Source organism: Schistocerca nitens, chromosome 8, assembly GCF_023898315.1.
Source record: "Schistocerca nitens isolate TAMUIC-IGC-003100 chromosome 8, iqSchNite1.1, whole genome shotgun sequence".
NCBI classification, from domain to species: Eukaryota; Metazoa; Arthropoda; class Insecta; order Orthoptera; family Acrididae; genus Schistocerca; species Schistocerca nitens.
Window position 1 is genome coordinate 202,770,412 of NC_064621.1, and position 21,949 is coordinate 202,792,360.

General features: G+C 39.0%; 1 protein-coding gene across 1 annotated transcript in view; it reads left to right on the forward strand.

Moving 5' to 3' along the window:
* The window catches only part of LOC126199291 (insulin-like growth factor-binding protein complex acid labile subunit), a 600,038-nt gene that overhangs the window by 394,231 nt on the left and 183,858 nt on the right, over nucleotides 1-21,949 (forward strand). Inside the window, exon 3 of the mRNA XM_049936114.1 lies at nucleotides 16,089-16,200. Coding sequence (XP_049792071.1) covers nucleotides 16,099-16,200 — 102 coding nt within the window. The 5' untranslated portion in view covers nucleotides 16,089-16,098. The remainder of the gene's footprint in view (nucleotides 1-16,088; nucleotides 16,201-21,949) is intronic.

The window sequence follows — 21,949 nt, forward strand, 5'->3', positions numbered from 1 at the left end:
GAAGGGAGAACCGATAGAGGCACTCAAGGTACCCTCCGCCACACACCGTCAGCTGGCTTGCGGAGTATGGATGAAGATGTAGATGTAGATGTAGACCCTTCCACGCACAGTGGCCGCGCGGTTAGAGGCGCCGTGTCGCGGATTGCGCCGCCCCTTCCGCCGGAGGTACGAGTGCTCCCTTGAGTGTGGGTGTGTGTGTTCTTAGCATACGTTAGTTTAAGTAGTGTGTAAGTCTAGTGACCGATGGCCTCAGCCGTTTGGTCCCTTACAAATTCACATACATTTGAACATTTGAACATGGACCCTGCATGTCAGCAGGAGAGGCTCTGTAATGGTATGGAACGGGTGTTGTTGGAATAATATGGAGCCCCTGATACGGTTAGATACGACTCTGACAGGTGACACGTTCGTATGCATCCTGTCTGATTACCTGCATCCATTCATATCCATTGTGCATTCCGACGAACTTGGGCAATTCCAACAGGACAATGCGACATTCCACAAGTCCAGAATTGCTACAGCGTGGCTCTAGGAACACTCTTATGTGCTTAAACACCTCCACTGGCCACCAGACTCCCCAGACATGAACATTACTCGTATTGAGCGATTCTGGGATGCCTTGTAACGTGCTGTTCAGAAGAGATCTCCAACCCCTAGTACTCTTACCGATTTGTGGACAGCCCTGCAGGATACATGGTATCATTTCCCTCCAGCACTACTTCAAACGTTAATCGAGTCCATTCCATGTCATTTTGCGGCACTTCTGCGTGCTTACGGGGGCCCTAAACGTTATTAGGCAGCTGTACCTGTTTCTTTGGCTCTTCAGTCTACTTTTAGTTAGCATCCTGTCTGATCACCTGCGTCCATTCATATCCATTGTGCATTCCGACGGACTTGGGAAATTCCAGCAGGACAATACGACATCCCACACGTCCAGAATTGCTGCAGAGTTGCTCCAGGATCCACTTTGTGTCTTTCTCGCCCATAATTCCCACAGAATAATGGAATGAAAAATGTTTATCTCTTACATTTTCGCGGTTCATGCATGAAGAATGCTTTTCTCATTTATTACTTCTTTACTACCAACTACATTTGCGACACAATTTGTACAGTTGAAGCTTGTGAAAAACTGCCGCGTCGTGATTTACGTTTTAATTTATTATTTCCTTACTAGTACCTCTATTCGCAACACATTTCGCAGACACAATAGCCATACACCACTGGATGTATCTCCAAGTTGTATCATTGTACTACACATAGTTGATGAGGTACGTCATAAACATTTATCCGGATGAAAACGAAACTGCAGGGTGCAGTTTATGAGAGATACAGGTGAAATTTGATGTTGTATATATGTTGAATACATTTGACATGCGTATACACGAGCAATGCAATGGGTAAAAAGCTCATCTTGAAAAGATGGAAGGAAATCATAAAATTTGATAGAGACATTAGTTATGATCTGTAAATAAATTCTGTTGCTATGAGAACCACCAACCTCCTATTGAAACGGGGGTGAATGTGGAGAGAGAAAGGTGGTGATTGACAGAGTGAGGAAAGGAGGTGATCGACACATAGGTAGATGGTGAACAGATGTACAGAGAGGGGAGGAGGATATGGACAGAGAAAGGAGAGAGGAACTGCTGGACATAGACAGGGCGGGAAAGACATGAAAAAATACGCATTGAAAGATTAAACAACTTTAATTAACTCGCATGGATACTCACAGTCATGCTTCTTGCGTCTATGCTCCCTTCCATCTATATACACAGCTTATCTGGCTCTCCACAATCTCGCACACAGATAAATCAGTCTCCCCAATTTCAAGATTGGCATCTAGTACTCTCAACAATCAGTAGCCTTCCGCTTCGAATCGACTGTTGTAACTGCGGTGATGACTCAATTCTCATAGCATACCACTCACTTTCATATGTAAGCATTGCTACACTAAATCATTACGTAAATATATAGAACGAACTAATAATAATAAAAAAAAGCGTTGTAGAAATCTTTTTCTGAACATTTACTTTCAAGATATTGACTTTTAGCAGTAAATAGGCCTGCTTATTTGAATTTTTTCACTTACTGATGGCTTCTTAACTCGTTTTGGTACATCCATTGGTACTTCGTCTTGGCTGTGAAATGGCTCAAATGGCTCTGAGCACTGTGGGACTTAACTTATGAGGTCATCAGTCCCCTATAATTTAGAACTACTTAAACCTAACCAACCTAAGGACATCACACACACCCATGCCCGAGGCAGGATTCGAACCTGCGACCGTAGCGGTCGTGCGGTTCCAGACTGTAGTGACTAGAACCACTCGGCCACCCCGGCCGGCTCTTGAATGTTAGTACTTGCTGCTGCATCCCCTCTTCCTCTGTCTGCCAAGTTAATTAACCAATGCTTGCTACTGGTACTTCGTTCCTCCTAATACTGTTCAATTTGCCAACACCGATCTGCCCAGAACGCTGCATTTCTTCTGTCTCTTCTCTCTTATACCCTTACAAGCTAAACTTTCTGTTGCTATCTGTCTTCACTTTAGCGTCTCTCGCTTCACTCTGCACCCAGATTCCCATCTTCCATCCCCCCTCCACCTTCTACATTTTCTTTCTTCTCTTCATCCTCTGCATTTCTTTCTTCCCTCCATCAACTTCGTATTCTTTCCTCTTAACTGGATCTTCCCTCTTCTGTGCTTTACCTTCTTTGTCATTATTGAATACTTGTCTCAGCCTTTCGATCTCATTGTTTACACCAACTTCTACTTTTACAGTGGCTGCTTCTAAATGTACTTTGACGTGTATCAGTTATGGCAGGTCGTTTTCTCTGTTCCGTATTCAGTGTATCTGCTGGTTTATCATAACCTGCAGTTTCCTCATTTCCTAGAGTATCGTGGATTGTTTTTATTCTATTTGTTACCTGTCCAAAACTTGTCTCTTATTTGATTTACTTTCTTTCAACACGTCGAGCAATTTTCTTCCCATATCTTTGTTACTTATCTCTCCCGTTGAAGCTCTATCTCAAGACCGTGTCCTCATCTCTGGTAAACAGCATTTGCAGTATTACAGAGCTTATTTCATCTTATGGCTGTCACTGGATTGCTATGGCGATCGAACGCCTCATGCCTCATCGCCGACACTGTGTTGCGGACATGACACCACACTGATCTACGTCACCTTTAAACTCCGTGCTGTTTGCTTCACTTCTCTCGCCGTTGTGTGGTATGTCTCCTACCTCTGGGTAATCGTCAGTCTTCCTGCTAGACGTTCCACGATCCATCTCGTTTCCTTTAACGTTACTCTCTTGCCTCTGACCCCCCCCTCCCCCCCCCCCCCCCCCCCCGCCATCTGTTCTCTGTGCCATTTTGCTGTGTATGACTTCACTCACACTGGTCTATTAGCTGCCGATTCTGCACGCTGGTCCGCAGTCTTATTCGTTGTGTGTGACATCACTCTTGCTTGCGTCACTGCTGCTTCCCTTAGGACCTGAATTGCCTATCGCCTCACTGCGTATGATGTCACTCATGTGTGTAACTGTTACTCCTTTCGCTCTTTGCTCTACATTCTGCTATAGGTGACTTTTGTAGGATTTTCCGAATAATTTTTTATTTTGATAAGCCTTCATAGTGGTTGCACCCTCGTCTTTCCGTATTACTCTGTTGACAATTTCTTCTGATATTTGTGTCTTCCTCCGATCTTCTGTAGGTCTCTGAGTTATTTGCTCTTCTACTATCGCCTTCCACATATCCTCTTTGTCCGATGTTTCTATAGTATCATGACCAATTTCGCATACAATTCATACTTACTCTGGTGATTGATAATAATTAAATTCGGCTATTGCCCACTCTGATCTCCTCGTCAAACTATTCAAATCATTCGGTGATCCTCCTGTTAACAACTCTTGTACTACTCTCGGCAGTTTTCTCCGAAGCTCTGATACCCTACATTCATATTAAAAAAATAAAAATAAAAAAATAAAATATAACTATGTGACGTATTTTCTCGAGTATCTTATTAACGTCAGCTGCAAAACTGCCTCCCTTATTCCCTGGGTTCCACATGAGTTCCCTTGTTACATTAGTGTGAGCTTGCTTCCACTAACACATGTCGATAAATTTCTGTCTAAATACCTGATTTTTTTGACACTGATTTTTGATGTCGTCTGCCCATAGCTGCCTGTCTGATTTTATTAGAATACAGGCTGCATCTCTTTACTTCTCTTTATACGAGTGTGTTGGTATATACTTTCTTAACACTTCTACACAAAACTGAGGGCGAAAAACCCCTCCTCGTCTGAATTCTATATTGGCAAATTTTGGTCTCTCACAACAGCAGACAGTGTTGTACTTAGAGGATTCTGTACCTAGGAACACACGTTTCTCGGTCATTGCTTCAGTCTAGTGACTGATTTTCGAACGACATGAAGGAATGCACCCCAGAGTGCGCCATTTTCTACAGTTTTTGTTGTCACTGGACTTGAGGTAGTTTTTTGTGTGGGATTGTTACAGATCTGGGTAAAGTCAGAAAGTGTTTCAAGGTGCAACACTGTACCCCGCCATTCAAAATATTCCTGTAATACCTGGCACATGATAACGTTCCATGCAGTGAGTTCTACTTGCTAAGTCATTCTGTGCATATATTCTGTTATAGTGCAGCTGTGCTCGTTAACGATGTTGTCTCCTGGTTGATCGATATCTGCCATCTAACGACTGGAATAGGCACTGTTTGTTATGCCAATAGCAGTGTCCAGTCACGGTCACCAGATGGGAAACAAATTTATGCACGGATAATGAAACTAACTTGCGGCGCAACAAAACGTTTAAATTACTTTTATCTAGCTGCCTGGGTAATAAAGAGTTATGTATGACTGATGTGTTAACTTTTCAATCGTCAACTATTCGCAATTCGCTTCTTCTATCTTCTCTCTTCTTTAACTTGTCCTTCCTCACGCTCTCTCCCTTAATGGAATCCTCAAAACTCGATGTCCTCCTCAAAATTTAGTTACACATTGCAATGATGATGCCATGATGAGCCTCTGGAATATCATGCACTGCCCCTGTGATGCTCATCAGAGAACAACTTCAGTCTAATTTCTTCCTCAACTAGTTTATTTTCTGGATCTAGTATTCTCTTCACTGCCTGTTTCTTGAAGTGAAATTAAATTTTCAGTCTGTAAATTCCGAACGCGAATACTCCCACGAACACGACCCGCCACAACAACGTAGTAACTTTCTCTCTGAGTTCCAATTTTCAGCCATATACTTCGACTTGTCTCTCCACACATTTTACTGTTCACTCTGTTACTACAAAAATACAACTTTCATTTAACGCAATACAACTAATTAGTCCTCTAACAAATCGCCAGGTCCTCCCTGTTCATCTTCACACTTCCAGCTACCAGCACGAACTCCCTTCCAACTCGAGGAAGTTCAAAGATAAATTTTAATCAGCCAGGCCGGAACGCATCCTTCTTACGGTTGATAATTGACATCATTTTACATATAATCTCAGGTACGATACAATAAACACAGATACACGTAAGTTACACTGGATTCGTTTATACAATGTTACATTTGTTTGCCAATTTAGGACACACATTAAAAAAAAAAACACATATTGCATTTGAACTTCAATTATAATCATGGATTATGGTTAAAAGACACTATGATATTTGTAGTAGAGACAGATGTCCGTCACATCTGTTAATCGGTAAATTTACGCTACGACCTCTCTGCCAGCCAAATACTTGTAGCAAAAATTATTTCACCTCCAGGATCAAATGTGAGGCCGCATTTTTTTCTTTTTTTGTTCCAGTTCTTTTGTAATCGCAAAGTTTCAATATTTCGTGTATTTATCATAAAAACATAATGTAAATGGATAAATATTTGGTTTAAGTCTCTTGAACTTAGCTGGTAATACAAGTTACATTAAATTAAATAATGATTAAATAGAAACACAGCCTAAATCTGTTCAGTGGCGCGAACTGAAACATATAGCAAGAAGGTTACAGTTAGGTAAAAGTGACTTGTAACTATCTAACAATTTTTATTGCGGCAGAAATGTCCATATCCAGCTCTTCCATTTGTATACTACTTCAGAGGCTTCTTGTTTAATACCGCATCAATGGTCTGCCATGATATATTGTTCCCATCTCGTTTGATAGCACTGTTCCATAGTCTTGCGTTGCTGATGCAACCGTTCGCTTTGCTGGTCACTAACGTCTCCTAAGTTCTCGAGGAATTTATCAAGATAACTCTACGTATAGCAAATGCAGTTAGACACTTATATTCCACATCAGGACATGAAATGCTGACATCAAATCAGCTATGTGTCTCTCATAATTAGCAGGAGTTTCAGCAACAAGAAAATTTTGCATTGCTGTAATGAATGATACCCATAAAGTGTACTATCCAACTGTCTGGATGATATATTACATCAACGTCTCTTCTTTGCCATCATAGAATGACATCAGATCTAAAAGAAAAAAAGATGCAACATTATAATGCTGTCAATAACATAAACACTTAAGTAATTAATCTAACCCTAAAAGCGTGGAATGTAAAAGTTCTAACTGCATGAAAACCAGAGCATGGAAAGCAAAATAGATTTCAGGTTTGAAATCAGGATATCAAAAGCATTACGTATCATTATATCTCGTACAACTGAGAATTCGAAAAAAATTTGTTGGTCATTGCTATTCGTAGCTTCAGGTATTCAACAAAGACATATCCTTAATCTGTGCACTAGCAGTATTAGACCAGAACACGCTGATTTCAAAACATTAGACTCAGTAGTTTCCATACCAGAATTCCCTTCCACAGACTGATAGACCTGTTTTCCTCCACTTCCCTTTATTTATTTAACTCGAGAGCTAGAAGCTGCGCTGTACTACTAATCCTAACAATTACAGGTTGTTAATTATATCTTAACTGTTTGTGTTTCACTGGTCACATTCGCAGATTAACTACAAAATTTCCTCTGCGGCTCCACGCGCTGCAAGCAGAACGGACGGTTTTATTGGTACTGACGCCTCTGTGACAAAGGCAATGTCGAGTATCTACCGCTAGCGTTCCCCCAGGAAAGGTACACCGTGCCATGTCACGTGCATAAACTCAGTGATAAACAGAGAATTCTAGAATAACATTGCATATAATGCATCACATTCCCAACGCAAAGTTTTAGCTTATTATTTATGTTACAAAGATAAACAATGCTTCTACGACTGTTTGCAACCCACGCTCGTTGCGATTTCGTGATTCTGTCATAATTAATTTCAATCGATTGGTTGTTCTCGAATATCTCTCGGCGTAGAATCATTTAACATGTCGAGTAAGTCATCAACTGTACTGTGTATACACACCACACTATACCGGACTTTCATAATCTTTGTCTTGGAACATACAGCCTCAGAATTAAAATTCAATAGTTCTAATCAGACAAAGGTTTCCGAGAGGTTTCCGTTGGTTGAAAGGCAAATGCTGGAATTGAAATAACAAATAATCCCAATTGCACACCCTTTGCCCCACCACCACTCGTCTCGTAGTTTGCCCGAAAAGTCTCTGACACTTCAAAGAGTCACTATTAGAACAGCCTCCCTGTACCCCTAGAGGTAGGAGATGAAAAATATAAAAGAAAAGGAAAAGAAAGTAGTCGTAGAGCCATCTCCAGTGTACATGTCAGAAAATGTTCATTGCAGATGCACCTCATATTCCATTCTTAGCAATACGTAGCATTACAAGTGTTCCACAATAAGCACTTCAGTACAATCCAACAAACATCATTAAACGTAAAGATAATAAATAATTTGCAGTATGATGTCACATCTAGAATTGAATCTCTTGTGTCGAAATTTTTGCTTATTTCAATTGTAGCGATTTGTGCGGAGAAGGTCGAATGAAAGAAATGATCAGAATCGCAAAATGTGGATTCAACCAAAGTGCGCAGGGATGGGAGAAGGAAATGGAAAATTATGTTGCTATGCCTGCAGATAGTGACGTAAGAACTAAAATATGGAACATTTCCTTGAACTTAGACTAGTGCATTGTTTTAAGCTCAGCAGCGTAATTCATAAGAGTGGTATAATTAATGCAATCACTGGTACAAACGAGGAAACCAGATTCCTAATTTTTACCACTTGCAGATGTTTATAATATTACGTGTAGTGTGTTTATTTTACTCAGAATATGCAGTCTTTAAATCAGATAAATGGAACAACATCCTATAGTTGAGGGTGGTATTGTTTAAACAATTTTGTAACTTATTCTTAATGCTATAATAAATGAAATTCAAAATTGTTACAATTTATGGTATTTTTTCTTATTACTTTCGACACGAGCTGGTTCAGCTGCATGTCAGCTGTCCTTTTTAATGCTGATTATAATGTTAGGTTTATAATACACGCATCTATCCTCAGTTCGTCTGCCAAATATTTTTAATTGTTCATACAATTCACAGTATTACGGTTATTGATTAAAATAAGTTCGCTGTAATTTCCATGGATTTTCTCTGTTTCAGTTTTAGTTTTTTATTTTGATATTTTTTAGAAATTTTGAAAGGCTAGCTTTTAATTTCGACTTCTATCCGAGATTATCATACATGTAGAATATATAACGGATCGATTTTCTGTTGCTAAATTAGAAATATCAATATCATACCAATCTGCACAGTTTCTGAAATCTCAAATCTTCAGAGGTACATGATGACTCAAACAAAATAATCTGAACTTACAGCCTATTGAATACTCTTTACAAGATAGGAATTTGAAGCAGAGATGTAATGAATTCTCGGTCAAAAATAATGATTGCAGTGACTTACAGCTGGTGGAAAGATATCTTAAGAAAATATCCTAATTTTTTTTCCTTCCTGTCTTTTGAAACGACGCGATTACGGTCCTCCATCAGCCATTTTTAATAACTGGTACACGCTGCTCGAGTGATAATGTAGCTAATTGGTGAAGCAAAGAACAAGCAAATATAGACATTGCTATAAATGTATACGGATTGCAGTAACATTCAGAATGTGTCGCTACTGAGAAAGCTGTATCATCAAACAAAAAGCCATATTAATTTGCTGCGTATGATCTATATAAACACATTCATTTATTTCTTACCTGAATCTCTTGTATACTTTGTGTGCTTAATGAATATATACAAAACGTTCAGTAAACCTTTGGCTGCAGGAGCGCTAAAAACTGAAAGTAAATGGAACAGGCAATGGAACTAAATGATTTAGGCAGTGGAAGGTACATCGGTAGTGAGACATTCACACAGCAGAAACTTCGGATCAAAATTGAATGAAATAAATGTTGAATTGACTGGCTGAACTCCTTGGTATCAAATAAGTATTGAAAATGTAGTAAATTAGGACGGTAATGATGATGAGTAGTTGAACGCGGACTGGCAATTTGGTCAATATCAATATGGGGGAATACTTAGTATCAACGTGGTACAAGATAGCACAGGTTGTCCAGAGAGAGGAATACACCAAAAAAAGACTGCCAGAGATGATGAAATATACCGTCTCGACATCTGAAAGGTTGGACAAAACGTGGAAGAAAGAATTCGAGCTGAATCAGAAGGATGTAAATATTAAATTGCTTGATGGCGACGGAGACACAGAATATTTTAATTTATAGGTGAGAAAAGAACTGTAAGGACTTTTTCTCCGACAGGAAAAGGTAGGCCAGTGGAGCTACTCATAACGTATATGTAAATTGTTGTCTCTGTAGAGGCTAGTTAACTGGCAACTAATCCCCAAAATGTAAAATTCGTAAAATGATTAATTGATGCTTGAGTTTCGTAGAAACATAAGGAATAAAACGATGTTTGACGTGTAGTGTTTGTGACCACAGTGCTATAGCTTGCTAGACAGAGAAGTAATCCAGATCTGGATCGACTTCACGCGGTGGACCATTGATCTGGTACACAAGCCAGTCTGTATATGGTTTTTAGGCGATTTTCTATGGAAATACCGCGCTAGTCCCCTATCTCCTTTCCAATAAATATGGTACACAGACACTTCACGCGACTCACAAATACATGATCACCACTTCACTTCCCTAGGTAGGCTGACGGCTGAGGCGACACGAAGGGGGTCCGGCTGAGAAGTAAAAATAAAATAGAAAATTAGAAAACCATGAAATAACGGACCAGGTACAGCGAGATAAGCACTAGTAAAGGAAAGATGGGGAGTAATTGTAATATGTTCTGTCTGATTGTGTAGCAATCAAAGGAAATGCAGACTAGCGACGGCGAGAGAACCTACTTTGAAGAAGAGAAATATGTTAATATTTGATATTAGTCTGTTATGAAGTCTTCTCTACAAGAACTGAACTTCAGTACAGCCTTACATGGAAGTGAAACGAGGCAGATGAGCAGCTCATGTAAGTAGAGAATACAAATTTTCCACCTGCGTCCCTACAGAATTATTCTGAAGACTGGATGGCTAGGTCGAGTAGCTAATGAAGAGCTATTAAAACAAACTGATACGAAAATAAGATTACGGTATTAGTTTTTCATATAAATATGATATCCAGAGGAATCAGATGAAAATTGTATGCCTGTAATATGTAGTATTTATGGTAAAATATAGAATAAAGTGCTGTTTCAGCAACCACAACACTAAGAACACAGTTTTATATTATATGATTAATCTTTCTGTTGTATTGTATTTATAATTTTTTGACTGTGTGAATAGAGAGATGGAGAAAAATGATTGTATTTGATGGGAAAATGTGAGAATGAACAAGTGGTGCTTAAGCACTATGAATCCATTCCAAACATTTTTTCTGCAGATGCAGCTCTCAGAAAGGATCAAAACAACATACCATCGTCCTTTACATGTCCTAGCTTGACAAATGTATACTTTGTGACATACTTTTACCTTATCATATTTTGGAACATGTTTATTGCTAATAATTCTCTTTCACCTTGAAGAAAATAATCACAAAGGATTTGTACAATTATGGCCAATACCTTATTGGAACTATATTTATTTCCAAAATTAAGATACAAGGTGTTTCACAAAGGTAGTCATACTGCCTATCGGCTTAAAAAGAAGTTATTTGCGTTAAGAATGAAACGATGTAACGAATTTCGGACTCTGACGATAAATTACTGCCTTATAAACTTGCAAGGCAAAATATGTTTCATCAAGTTCACTTGAATATAGCACATTCTCTATATACTGCCAACGAATTCATTTGTTGCAAGAAATTCTTAAATTCGTTTTTAGTACTTTCTCTTTAGATAAGTTACATTTCTGAAACATTAAATCTTATCAGTTCAAAAAAATTCTCATTTGAAAAAAGGAATATACGTAAATGTACTAATAACAGCATAGATCATTTCAGTCACTATTTTATGAACTACTTGTAGCTTTTCATGTAGGTGAAGTTATCTCATCATTACATCTTACCAAAAGATATTCTAGTTCAATGCATCATCAACACTCCCTGCACACAGCATTAAACACCTAAGACCATCACTGTAAACGTTTTCTAAATGAGGGATGCAGTTGATGTATGTTTTGACAGTGTGGGAGTATTAATAGGGATGCATGGATAAATGGAGAAAGAGATTTCAACAATGATTTTAAAACTTTTAATAGGACCAGCAGCATTTCTCAGACCAAACAACGAATACTTTTGCTGTGAGAGAGAATGCAGATGAGTCATTCCATATCAACTGAACCATGGCATTCATCCCTCGAACTCGCATTTTCATAAAATTTGGTACATGGGGTTTGTTTACACATATACTGACTGATTTAAAATTTCATGCCTCTATCTTAAGCCGTTCCACACCTAGAGCAGCCTGATTTTCAGCTTAAAATCCTAAAAAAATCTGTGGCTCTCACGAATTCAACAAGTAGTATTAAAATTATTTAATTTCTCCCAAAATAGAAGCAAGAAGGATTTGAAAATTTCTGCATTTATGTAAAATTTTCTGCAGAATTCAAATATGGTATTAGATTTGTTGTAATTAAATTATGAAGGATGAGTTGAGCCTAGAAAGTAGAAATATTATTTTCTTTCTAATGTCTAAAACAGAAATTACAAATAAATGTGTAGAGTCTGTGGTTACAGTGTCTCAATACTATGACTAGTGTCATTGGAAAGAGAAGAAAATTTCCTTTAACAGAGCCTTCAAAAATCTTCCAGGAAACCACGACTAGGCCTGTGATGGAACTAAATATGGTAAATTAAAAAAAAAATGTCACTGAATCATAGAAAAGTTTTCAAATTTCCATCACGCACCAGGTGTCAAAACAGATCATGTATTTTTCTCTATGGCAGCTAGAGAAGTTGTTAGAGCACAATCAGAACATTATATTTTAATTTCACTGGTAAGTTTCAGTTGAATTCTCATAAAGCAGCATGATTAATTTACAGTTGTTCATTTTACAGAAGAAATAAGCTCCTGTCGTAAAAAAATTACATTACATGGAGGAGTAGAGCAAGTAGGCCTGTGTATTGGACAAGTTATCCACCACACAGCATTGGTTCATTCAAACAAGCAGAGTGCCATAAGACCATCTATTCACCAGTTGTGACCAGTAATACAGCTAATACATTCACTCATGTACAGAAACATGTGTTCCTTTTGCAAGTAGGAATTATGCAAACATTGTGAATTAAGTAATGTTTGGAATCATCACAAAATGAGTATGAACGTTATGCTCATGTGAATTGTTGTGATCCATTTAAAAGACAAAAAACAAATAAGCATGATTTGCGAGTTGTTTCATTTAATCTTGCTAACCAGTTCCATGAGATAATATGTGTTAGAACCAGTATCATTCAAGGGTAGAAGTTTTGTTCAACATGCTGTAAGCATGCCTTCAGTGAAACTTCAGGTGTAGATCACAACAAGGCAAACAAAAACAGCAGTCAAAAAGGTGTGAGTGAAGTGAAGACTATGTTTGATTAAGACTGGGAAGAAGGGGAAGCAGCAGAAGATAAAGGAGAACACCATAAACTTAATAGAAGTTGAACAGGTATAGATGACTCACCAATGAAAATGCTTTCAGCGGCTACAAACCAAAAATTCAGTGGCACATGTAAAATAACGATTACTAGGAAAAAACTGTTAAAGAAACTGTATCTTGTGCTCCATGTTCGAGAAGAAGAATTATGCAAAGATGGTAGTTCTGAGTATGAAAGCATAGCAGTTGAGCATGAGAAATATGAAAGGCTAATGATTTAGATAGACAAGTTTAATTAATTAAAAAATACCAACTGTAAATAGGCTGAAAAACTTTTGTATTCTTACATTTGCTCTTCCATCATGTACAAGCGAAAAAATTCAAAGAACGTTTGGTGTATCACAAAGAATTGTACGAGAAGATAGGGGCATTTGTAATACAAAAGGAATCAGTTCCCTCCTGCATTACTTGTACTAAATTTTTATGGAGATGATGAATAATGCGAAATATTAGGTCAGCATAGAAAAGCATGCTCAGTAACGCTTAATGCTTAGTAATTTAGAGGAGTTGTATGCAGCATTTAAGGAAATTGATCCTTAAATTAAATAGGGACTTTCAAAATTTTGTCAAATGCGTCCGAAATTTTGCGCTGGTTCATCATATATGCATCCCCTTAGTGTATGCACCATACACCAGAATATCGACTTGGTTTTACATGGCCTATATTTAAATATGAAGGATGATGTAAATTCTTTCGTAGATAAAATTGCTTGTAGTAAATAAAACAGGGATTGCATGTTAAGAATTTGTTATAAATGTCCTCCTTAAACAAATTTAACAGATTATATTGAAACTAAAGTTTAGCTCGAGGAAGACAGTGAAATAAATTTTCATCATTGGGTATCAGCTGAAAGAACTCAGTTTATTGATACGACCTTACCATGTAATTAATTTACTGATATGTCAGCGACAAAACTAGAAACTTTAGTTACACAGAGCTATATTGCAAAAAGTCGAGCTGTGTACTTGAAAGAGAGAGAAAAAAATACTATAAATCAAAATGAGGCGCTAGTATTAATGCATTTTGCTGAAAATTATGGTTTTGTGCTACACCATGCAGTGCAAATTACCAATGGGCTCATATGTCATGCACTATATATCTGCTGTTATATATTACAAAAATCCTAACACTGAAGAATTATGCCATTTACCATTATGTAATAATTCTGAAGATTTAGATCATTATTTTGCTTGCGTCTGTAACAATTTGTCAAAAATAGTAGAGTAAATTAAATATCACTGTCCTGCTGTTAATAAAAGAGACTGTTTTACAAATGGGGGCAACACTGAAATAAAATTTGCAAATGTTTTTCAGATTTGTGTCGTTATGATGTTGATTTTGGAATCACTGCCATGTGGTCTCTTCTTACAACAAACTCTGGAAAATCACCCTGCGATGCCATTGGGCGCAGGATGAAATAATTGGTGACAAAGGACAATTTACAGAGGCCATATAAGGAGAAAATTTTTGATCCTTCAAAAACGTTTAAGCTTTACAGAGACAAGTTTTCCAAAATTCATTTTCTTATTTAGAAGAAAAAGAAGTAGGTTCTACAAGAATTAATCTGCAACAGCCATTTACAAAATCAAAAACTCTGGCTGGCACCAGAAGTTGCCACCAGTTCATACCTTTATCAACCAATACTCTGGCTGCTGAAAGAGTTAGCAGTGATAGTAACTATACTTTTCAATTTAACATTTCTGATGTGCAAACACATTTTGCAGAATTCTTGAAACTAAATACTTTTATGGGCTGTGAATACTATTCTAATTGGTGTATTTTTCTTACTGAAATTTTAAATTTAGATCAGGGAGATGCCAGAATTACATTTATGACTCAGGCAGGTCCAGCTGTATCTTTTGACTGGTCAGATAGGGGTTGATACTTGATTTCAAAAGGCAGGCAATATCAGATTTCAGTAGATTACCAAAAATTAATAAATGTGAAATGGAGTAATTCATAATAGTCCAAACTCTATTTTTAGATAGTCATACGAACACATTTCTGTTCCTGCACACGTTATTTTGAATAAATTCTTGTTTCTGTGTGTAAAATTGGAATAGTTTGTTAAAATGTCCGAAATATTGTGTAACTGTCATTTCCCCAAAAAATTTTAAGTCTTTTTTAAAAGAAATTTTCTTCTATTTTCAATTATACCAGTCAGAATATTGGGACACTGTAACTACAGAATCTGCACACAGTAATATGTAATTTAAGATGTGGACATTTAAAAGTAAATATTTCTATTTTGAAGGCTCAAATCACCCTTCACAATGTAATTACAAATAACCTAATACAATATTTGATTCTGCAGAAAATTTTGCATAAGTACAAAAATTTTCAAATTAAAAACTACTTATTGGACTCGTGACAGCCACGGATGAATTTTTTTTTCTTGGATTTTAGGCTGCAAATCAAGATTCTCTAGATGTGGATCGGCTCTAAATAGAGGTCTGAAATCTTAAAACAGTCATTACACATGTAAACAAACCATGTGAACCAAATTTCATGACAACCCAATTTGGTGAGTGGCATTCTGCTATTTTTCTGGTTCATTTGACATGGAATGACCTAGATGTTATAAATAACACAGTCGATTTTATCACATATAAATTTATGAGATGTCTTCAGCGCACTCGCCATGCATTTCCCGACATTATAAAACCACGTTTAGTACAAAATATGTTCCTGCCACAGCCACTTGTGGCATTTCACTAGGTGTGTTACATACTGTATGCGTTTTCATTCTTACATAGAGCGCATATAGGTTGTAAAAGGTTTAACGAAAGTCATAATGGCCATTTAAAAACTTGCAGTAGAACTAATTCCAAGGGAGAAAACTCAACATTGTCACAAATTTGTATTTAAAATAGGCACTACTCTGTTTAAATGTTGTTCACATGAAAAATCATCAACATACGTTGTATCGTTCTTGAAATTACTGTACATTTTACATTTGTGAACCGCTGGGTATAATTATGTTCCCTAAAAACTTAACCTGATACGGCAATATTCGCAGTGATAGCTGTCGGTGAATAAACTTGAATTACAGATTTGTGCCGTACCTCTCCCTGGAGTGATGACCTGCGGTTGCGTTGTGTTGCAGATGCTGTGTCATGCGGCGGGCGCGGCTGCTGTTGGCGGCGGCGGTGGCGGTCGCGGGGGCGTGGCTGGCGGCCGCGTGTCCTCCGGAGTGCATCTGCCTCTCGCAGACACAGGTAGGCGGCCGGAAAGTGTATGGGACGTGTGACTACCCCTCCAGTACCGAAATTCTGAGGCAGGGGGTCGATTTAACTCGCTTTTACGCTCAAGGTGATAACTATTTCAATTTGTCCAATATTTTACCTGCAGATTGGAGTAAATGACCATTAACAGAACACTCCCTCCTTGAATGAACATTAAAATCTACCTACAGATACTGGTGCAACCCTTTCATGGATCTGACGGTATTGCTTTGGTCTCTGAGTAAAGTGAGTCTCGATTTTCGCCAGGCAAATGTGTTTCAATGTTGAATTGAATTGCTTGATCGGTTCACGGGTGTCCCGTCCGATAATGTTGTGGAGGATGCACAATATTTCGACGAGACAGCGGCACGTCATATTCTGGTGCTTACTGACTTGTTACTACAATGGCATGCCGGTACATACGCTGACTTGTGCTCATATCTGTATTTTCACTGTTGTTTACCCTTTCTTAGCCGAGCGGGATTAGCCGAGCGGTCTAGGGCGCTGAAGTTGTGGACTGTGCGGCTGGTCCCGGCGGAGGTTCGACTCCTCCCTCGGGCATGGGTGTGTGTGTTTGTCCTTAAGATAATTTAGGTTAAGTAGTGTGTAAGCTTAGGGACTGATGACCTCAGTCCCATAAGATATCACACATCCTTTCTTCCCACTTGGAAAATCCTTAAGTGAACCAAATTCTGAGATCGCCCCTTCTGGGCTGTAAGCTGGGTGTGCAGTATTAAAAAACCCAATTCGGCGTTCTGAAACTTGTGTGTTGGCGTGCAGCGTCGTTTGGAGTAAGACTCCTTTTGCGTTCTTATCAGTCCGAACACGTCAGAAAATGGTCTCTAATTTATTTAGAGCCTTCACATATGCCTCATAGTTAATGGTTGGCCATTTTGGTAATACAATCACGAGAATGATTTAATCACTATTCCTAAAGACTGTCATAATAACATGGCCAGCAGAGGGAGATACCGTGAATTTCTTCTGTTTTTGCTGATGAGAGTTGGAGCCACATCAGTGACCCTCGTTTTAGTTTCCAGCCCATAGACTTAATCGCCTGTAACTATCTGTGATAAAGGGCCTCTAGATTTGGTTCCAATTACTCCAACAGTTGAGATAAAAAGGCTTTTCTTTTAACATCGTAGTTGTTGTGAGCAGTCGTGGAACCCGTCTTAAGCACCCACTTAAATATCCGAAGATCTCACTTCTAATTCTTACCAGTGGCTATAGAGACAATGGTATAATTGTGACATGTCGGTCTGCGCGAATAATGGCATCCTTGAGATTCAGCATTCTGCGTCAAGTGTTTGTGACAGGACGCCCGAAACGCGGGTGATCCTGGAGCTCAGTTTCTGCGCTTTCTAACGCATTAACTCTCTTTACCCGTCATACGACAGTACTCCAATTGTCCTACTAACTGCATCATTATATATACTGCACATAAATGTTTATGGATGTTAGCAATGGTTTCTGTATCCACAACCAAGATTTCAGTAACAGTGGATTCCTTAAAACAGCGGTGGTGAAGAATTCCGTTCGCCGAACCATGCCCTGGCATGGGTGGCATAGACTTCAGCGTATCTGCACCCATCTCCCGCCACCGCGACACACTGTCTGAGATGGAGGAAGGAGAAACTGTGAAGCCGCTGCATTTGAATGGCAATGCAGTCGTACTGCATACGACTTGCTTTTATATTTCACATATCTCAATAACACAGGTCACAAACAAAACAAATTTTCAGTGTTATTTAATTATTTTAGGCGTATTGATGACGTGACGTAATATTCATCTTGCCCAAACTGTTGGCACACGGGCAGACAGAGAGTTTCACAGATTTTCGCACTCAGATTCCCGCGTTATTGTAACTTACTGTGTTTAGTAATCGGATAAAGCTCTTCGACATACTTATCTTGATCGAAGTGTAGTAGAATTTTCGCATTCTCATTATAGAGAGGGGAATCTCTACCTTTTTGGATCTATATAGACGTCCTGGCAGTCGCAAAATAAAGTGATTTGTCTTTAAAACGGAAATTGCGTTGCAGATAATCAGTTACACCTGCACATGTACAATAGCGTTTTCAACTGAAATGGAAAATGATGTCAAAAACAGTTCCAAAAACGACGTAAGAATGCCAGTGTCCTCAAAATATTTGGAAAACCGTTCACGTAATTTTCATGGCCACCATTAATTCTACAAACGTCGCGTTTTCTTTAGTGAGCTCGCTGTACCGTGTTATTCCGAATATGTCCCTTCTACAATGCGATGTTCTTTTTAAATACATCCACATCAAATCTGAAATACGTTCTTACCTTGCAATGCTATACTGTGGGCAGTGTGGACTCAAGTCCACTTAAAATGTGAGGCCTGTAATCCCTTCTGGATGCTCTTCGTTCCTGCACTCTTTGTTCCCTCATAAATTCAACAGTAGCGGGTCTTAAATCAAAAAATCGTTCCTTGCTTGCCGCGTAACTTAACCGACGAATTTCGCTGCAACATATAGAATCTCCTTAGTCTGAGTTCAGTTCGAAACTTCCTGGCAGATTAAAACTGTGTGCCGGACCGAGACTCGAAATACGGACCTTTGCCTTTCGCGGGCATGTGCTCTACCATCTGAGCTACCCAAGCACGACTCACGACCTGTCTTCACAATTTTACTTTCACCAGTACCTCTGTGAATTTCTGTGTTTGGAAGATAGGAGACGAGGTACTGGCGGAAGTAAAATTGTGAGGACAGGTCGTGAGTCGTGCTTGGGTAGCTCAGATGGTAGAGCACTTGCCCGCGAAAGGCATAGGTCACGAGATGGAGCCTCGGTCCGGCACACAGTTTTAATCTGCCACAAAGTTTCAAATCAGCGAACACTCCGCTGCAGAGTGAAAATTTCATTCTGGAATGATCACCCAGGCTGTGGCTAAGACATGTCTCCGCAATATCCTTTCTTCGTGTAGTGCTAGTCCTGCAAGTTTCGTAGGAGATCTTCTGTGAAGTTTGGAAGGTAGGAGACGAGGTACTGACGGAAGCAAAATTGTGAGGACGAGTCGTGAGTCGTGCTTGTGTAGCTCAGATGGTAGAGCACTTACCCACGAAAGGCAAGGGTACCGATTTATAGTCTCCATCCGGTACACAGTTTTAATCTGCCAGGAAGTTTCAAATCAGCGCACACTCCACTGCAGAGTGAAAATTTCGTTCTGGTTCCCTCATTTCCATTGGAAACTGTTTCAGCTGACAGTGGGATAATGTGTGCGAATTCTGAAATTTTACTGTTCGTACCAACAACTACTTCACGTACTCTTTGCCTGCAAATTTAGCACAAAGTGCTTCTTGATGTACAGAACAATCGATTGCGTCTGTCGACCATTGCAGTTTTATGCTGTCTCACTGCCAACTGAATCTTTACATTCTTTCTACGTGGTATTTAAATGTGATTTCATAGCAGATTTGCCGTATCCATCGCTTATGTGACTGCATAACACGTATTGAGACTTCTTATCCCTCTCTTCTGTTAATCCCATTCAGTTTTAGTGGCTTGTGCCAATAGATAGGCAGAATGCCTCTTTTTGTGCAGACAACCACTGGATCTGTGAACGTCATCCATACTACTAGCAAATAGTGAAGTGTAAACAGCGCTGACCCCAAGATTTTGCCAGACTGGAAAGAGTTCTGCCGAACGAAATTTGTCACACCGTAATACTAAATGAAATGTAGCACTGTGCTGGGTAATCGATTGTTCTGTACATCAAGAAGCACTTTGTGCTAAATTTGCAGGCAAGGAGTACGTGAAGTAGTTGTTGGTACGAACAGTAAAATTTCAGAATTCGCACACATTATCCCACTGTCAGCTGAAACAGTTTCCAATGGAAATGAGGGAACCAGAACGAAATTTTCACTCTGCAGTGGAGTGTGCGCTGATTTGAAACTTCCTGGCAGATTAAAACTGTGTACCGGATGGAGACTATAAATCGGTACCCTTGCCTTTCGTGGGTAAGTGCTCTACCATCTGAGCTACACAAGCACGACTCACGACTGCTACCCAGCACAGAGCTACATTTCATTTAGTATTACGGTGTGACAAATTTCGTTCGGCAGAACTCTTTCCAGTCTGGCAAAATCTTGGTGTCAGCGCTGTTTACACTTCCGAGAAGACAGAGCAAAGCCGAGACGGGATGAGCCTCGGCCCGCACACCCCGCTCGTGGATTGTTGGGCACTCTGTGGCAGGCTCTGGTTTATAATGAGAGCGCTGGGCAGATGGCAGTTTGATGGCTCGCTACGGCTCTGAAATCTGTCAGAATTGATCGAAACTCCCTGTACGTGAAGGAGGAACAGCAAATTTGAGGCCCACAGACTCTAGTAAAAATAATTGTTGCATTATTTAATTATGTTCTTTCCTGCCTTATATCCTTGTGATTAAAGCTAGGAAGTTCAGGCCAGGACTGCACAATCGTGGTTGGAGGTCTTTGGCGTTTGCAATGAAATTGGAAATTTGGGGTAAGATCTGATGTGACCAAACTGCTGATGTCATTGGTCCCTAAGCTTACACACTACTTAATCTAACTTAAACTAACTTACGCGAAGGACAACACACACCAATGCCCGAGGGAGCACTCGAACCTCCAATGGGGAGAGCCGCGCGGACCGTGACAAGGCGCCCAAGACCACACGGCCCCCCTGCGCGGCTGACGTTTGCAAGGCCTTTTAGTTCCGAGATTCATCACTGGATGGCACTAGCAATCAGCAAATGTGTAATATGAGTTATGATGGCGGCCAGAAAGCGTACGTTCGACTGTTTTTGCTTATTATGACGATATAAGCGTGGTATAGATCGTTTTCATGGAATAAGTCTACTTTAAATAGATCGTCTTACATGAATATCTCATAAATTGTTAATTTACTTCAAAATTAATGGGTTTATAAACTGAGACATTAGCACACGTTTAATTGTGCATGTTTGGTCCAACGTCAGATTTTTAGGACGATAGATTGTTTACTGTGTGTTATCCACATTGTATCTATCATGTCTGGCAGCCAGTTAATATTACATGATAATGTGATTTTCTTTTGCGATTACTTTTGTAATACCATCCAGTCTGTTATTTATCACTAATCAAAAAGAAAATTAAATTTCTGGCGCAATATCACCATCTCTCACAGATTTTGTGGACCCTGCTTTGCAAAACCTGCCAGATACAAATGATTTAAGCAATGATGATAATACCCCTAATTCAACTTGGCTCCCAAATGCAAAGACAGTTGCTGGAAACTCTTGAAAAAGTTTGTCTGTCTCGCCATCCTGAGGTGAAGATTTTGATGAAGCGTCAACTCCATAGTGCAATGAAAATGAGGTGCAACAGCATTAAAATTAAAATCTGGAGAACATAAAACAACGACAACTACATAAGCAACAGGAAGAGAGACAAAACGTATACGTTCTTGCTAGAGCTGCAGCAGCAAATGATGAAAATTCTGGACGAAGACACATTTCAGGAAGGAAGCCTTTTCTCATATGGAGAGGTTTTATGTGGGCACAATATTTTCAAGAAAAATATGATTTTATTTCCTTCAGGTTGCTGAAAGAGTTATAAATCCACAGTTTTATTTCCGAAATTATGTCAATGAACAATTGTTCTAAGAAGCTGCAGCCTTTGCAGACATTTACTACATTTTATTTATTTTTTATTTTGCGTATGGCAATACAGCCACAGTATTTTATATAAGTACAGCAATATGTAAACGAAATGTACAAAA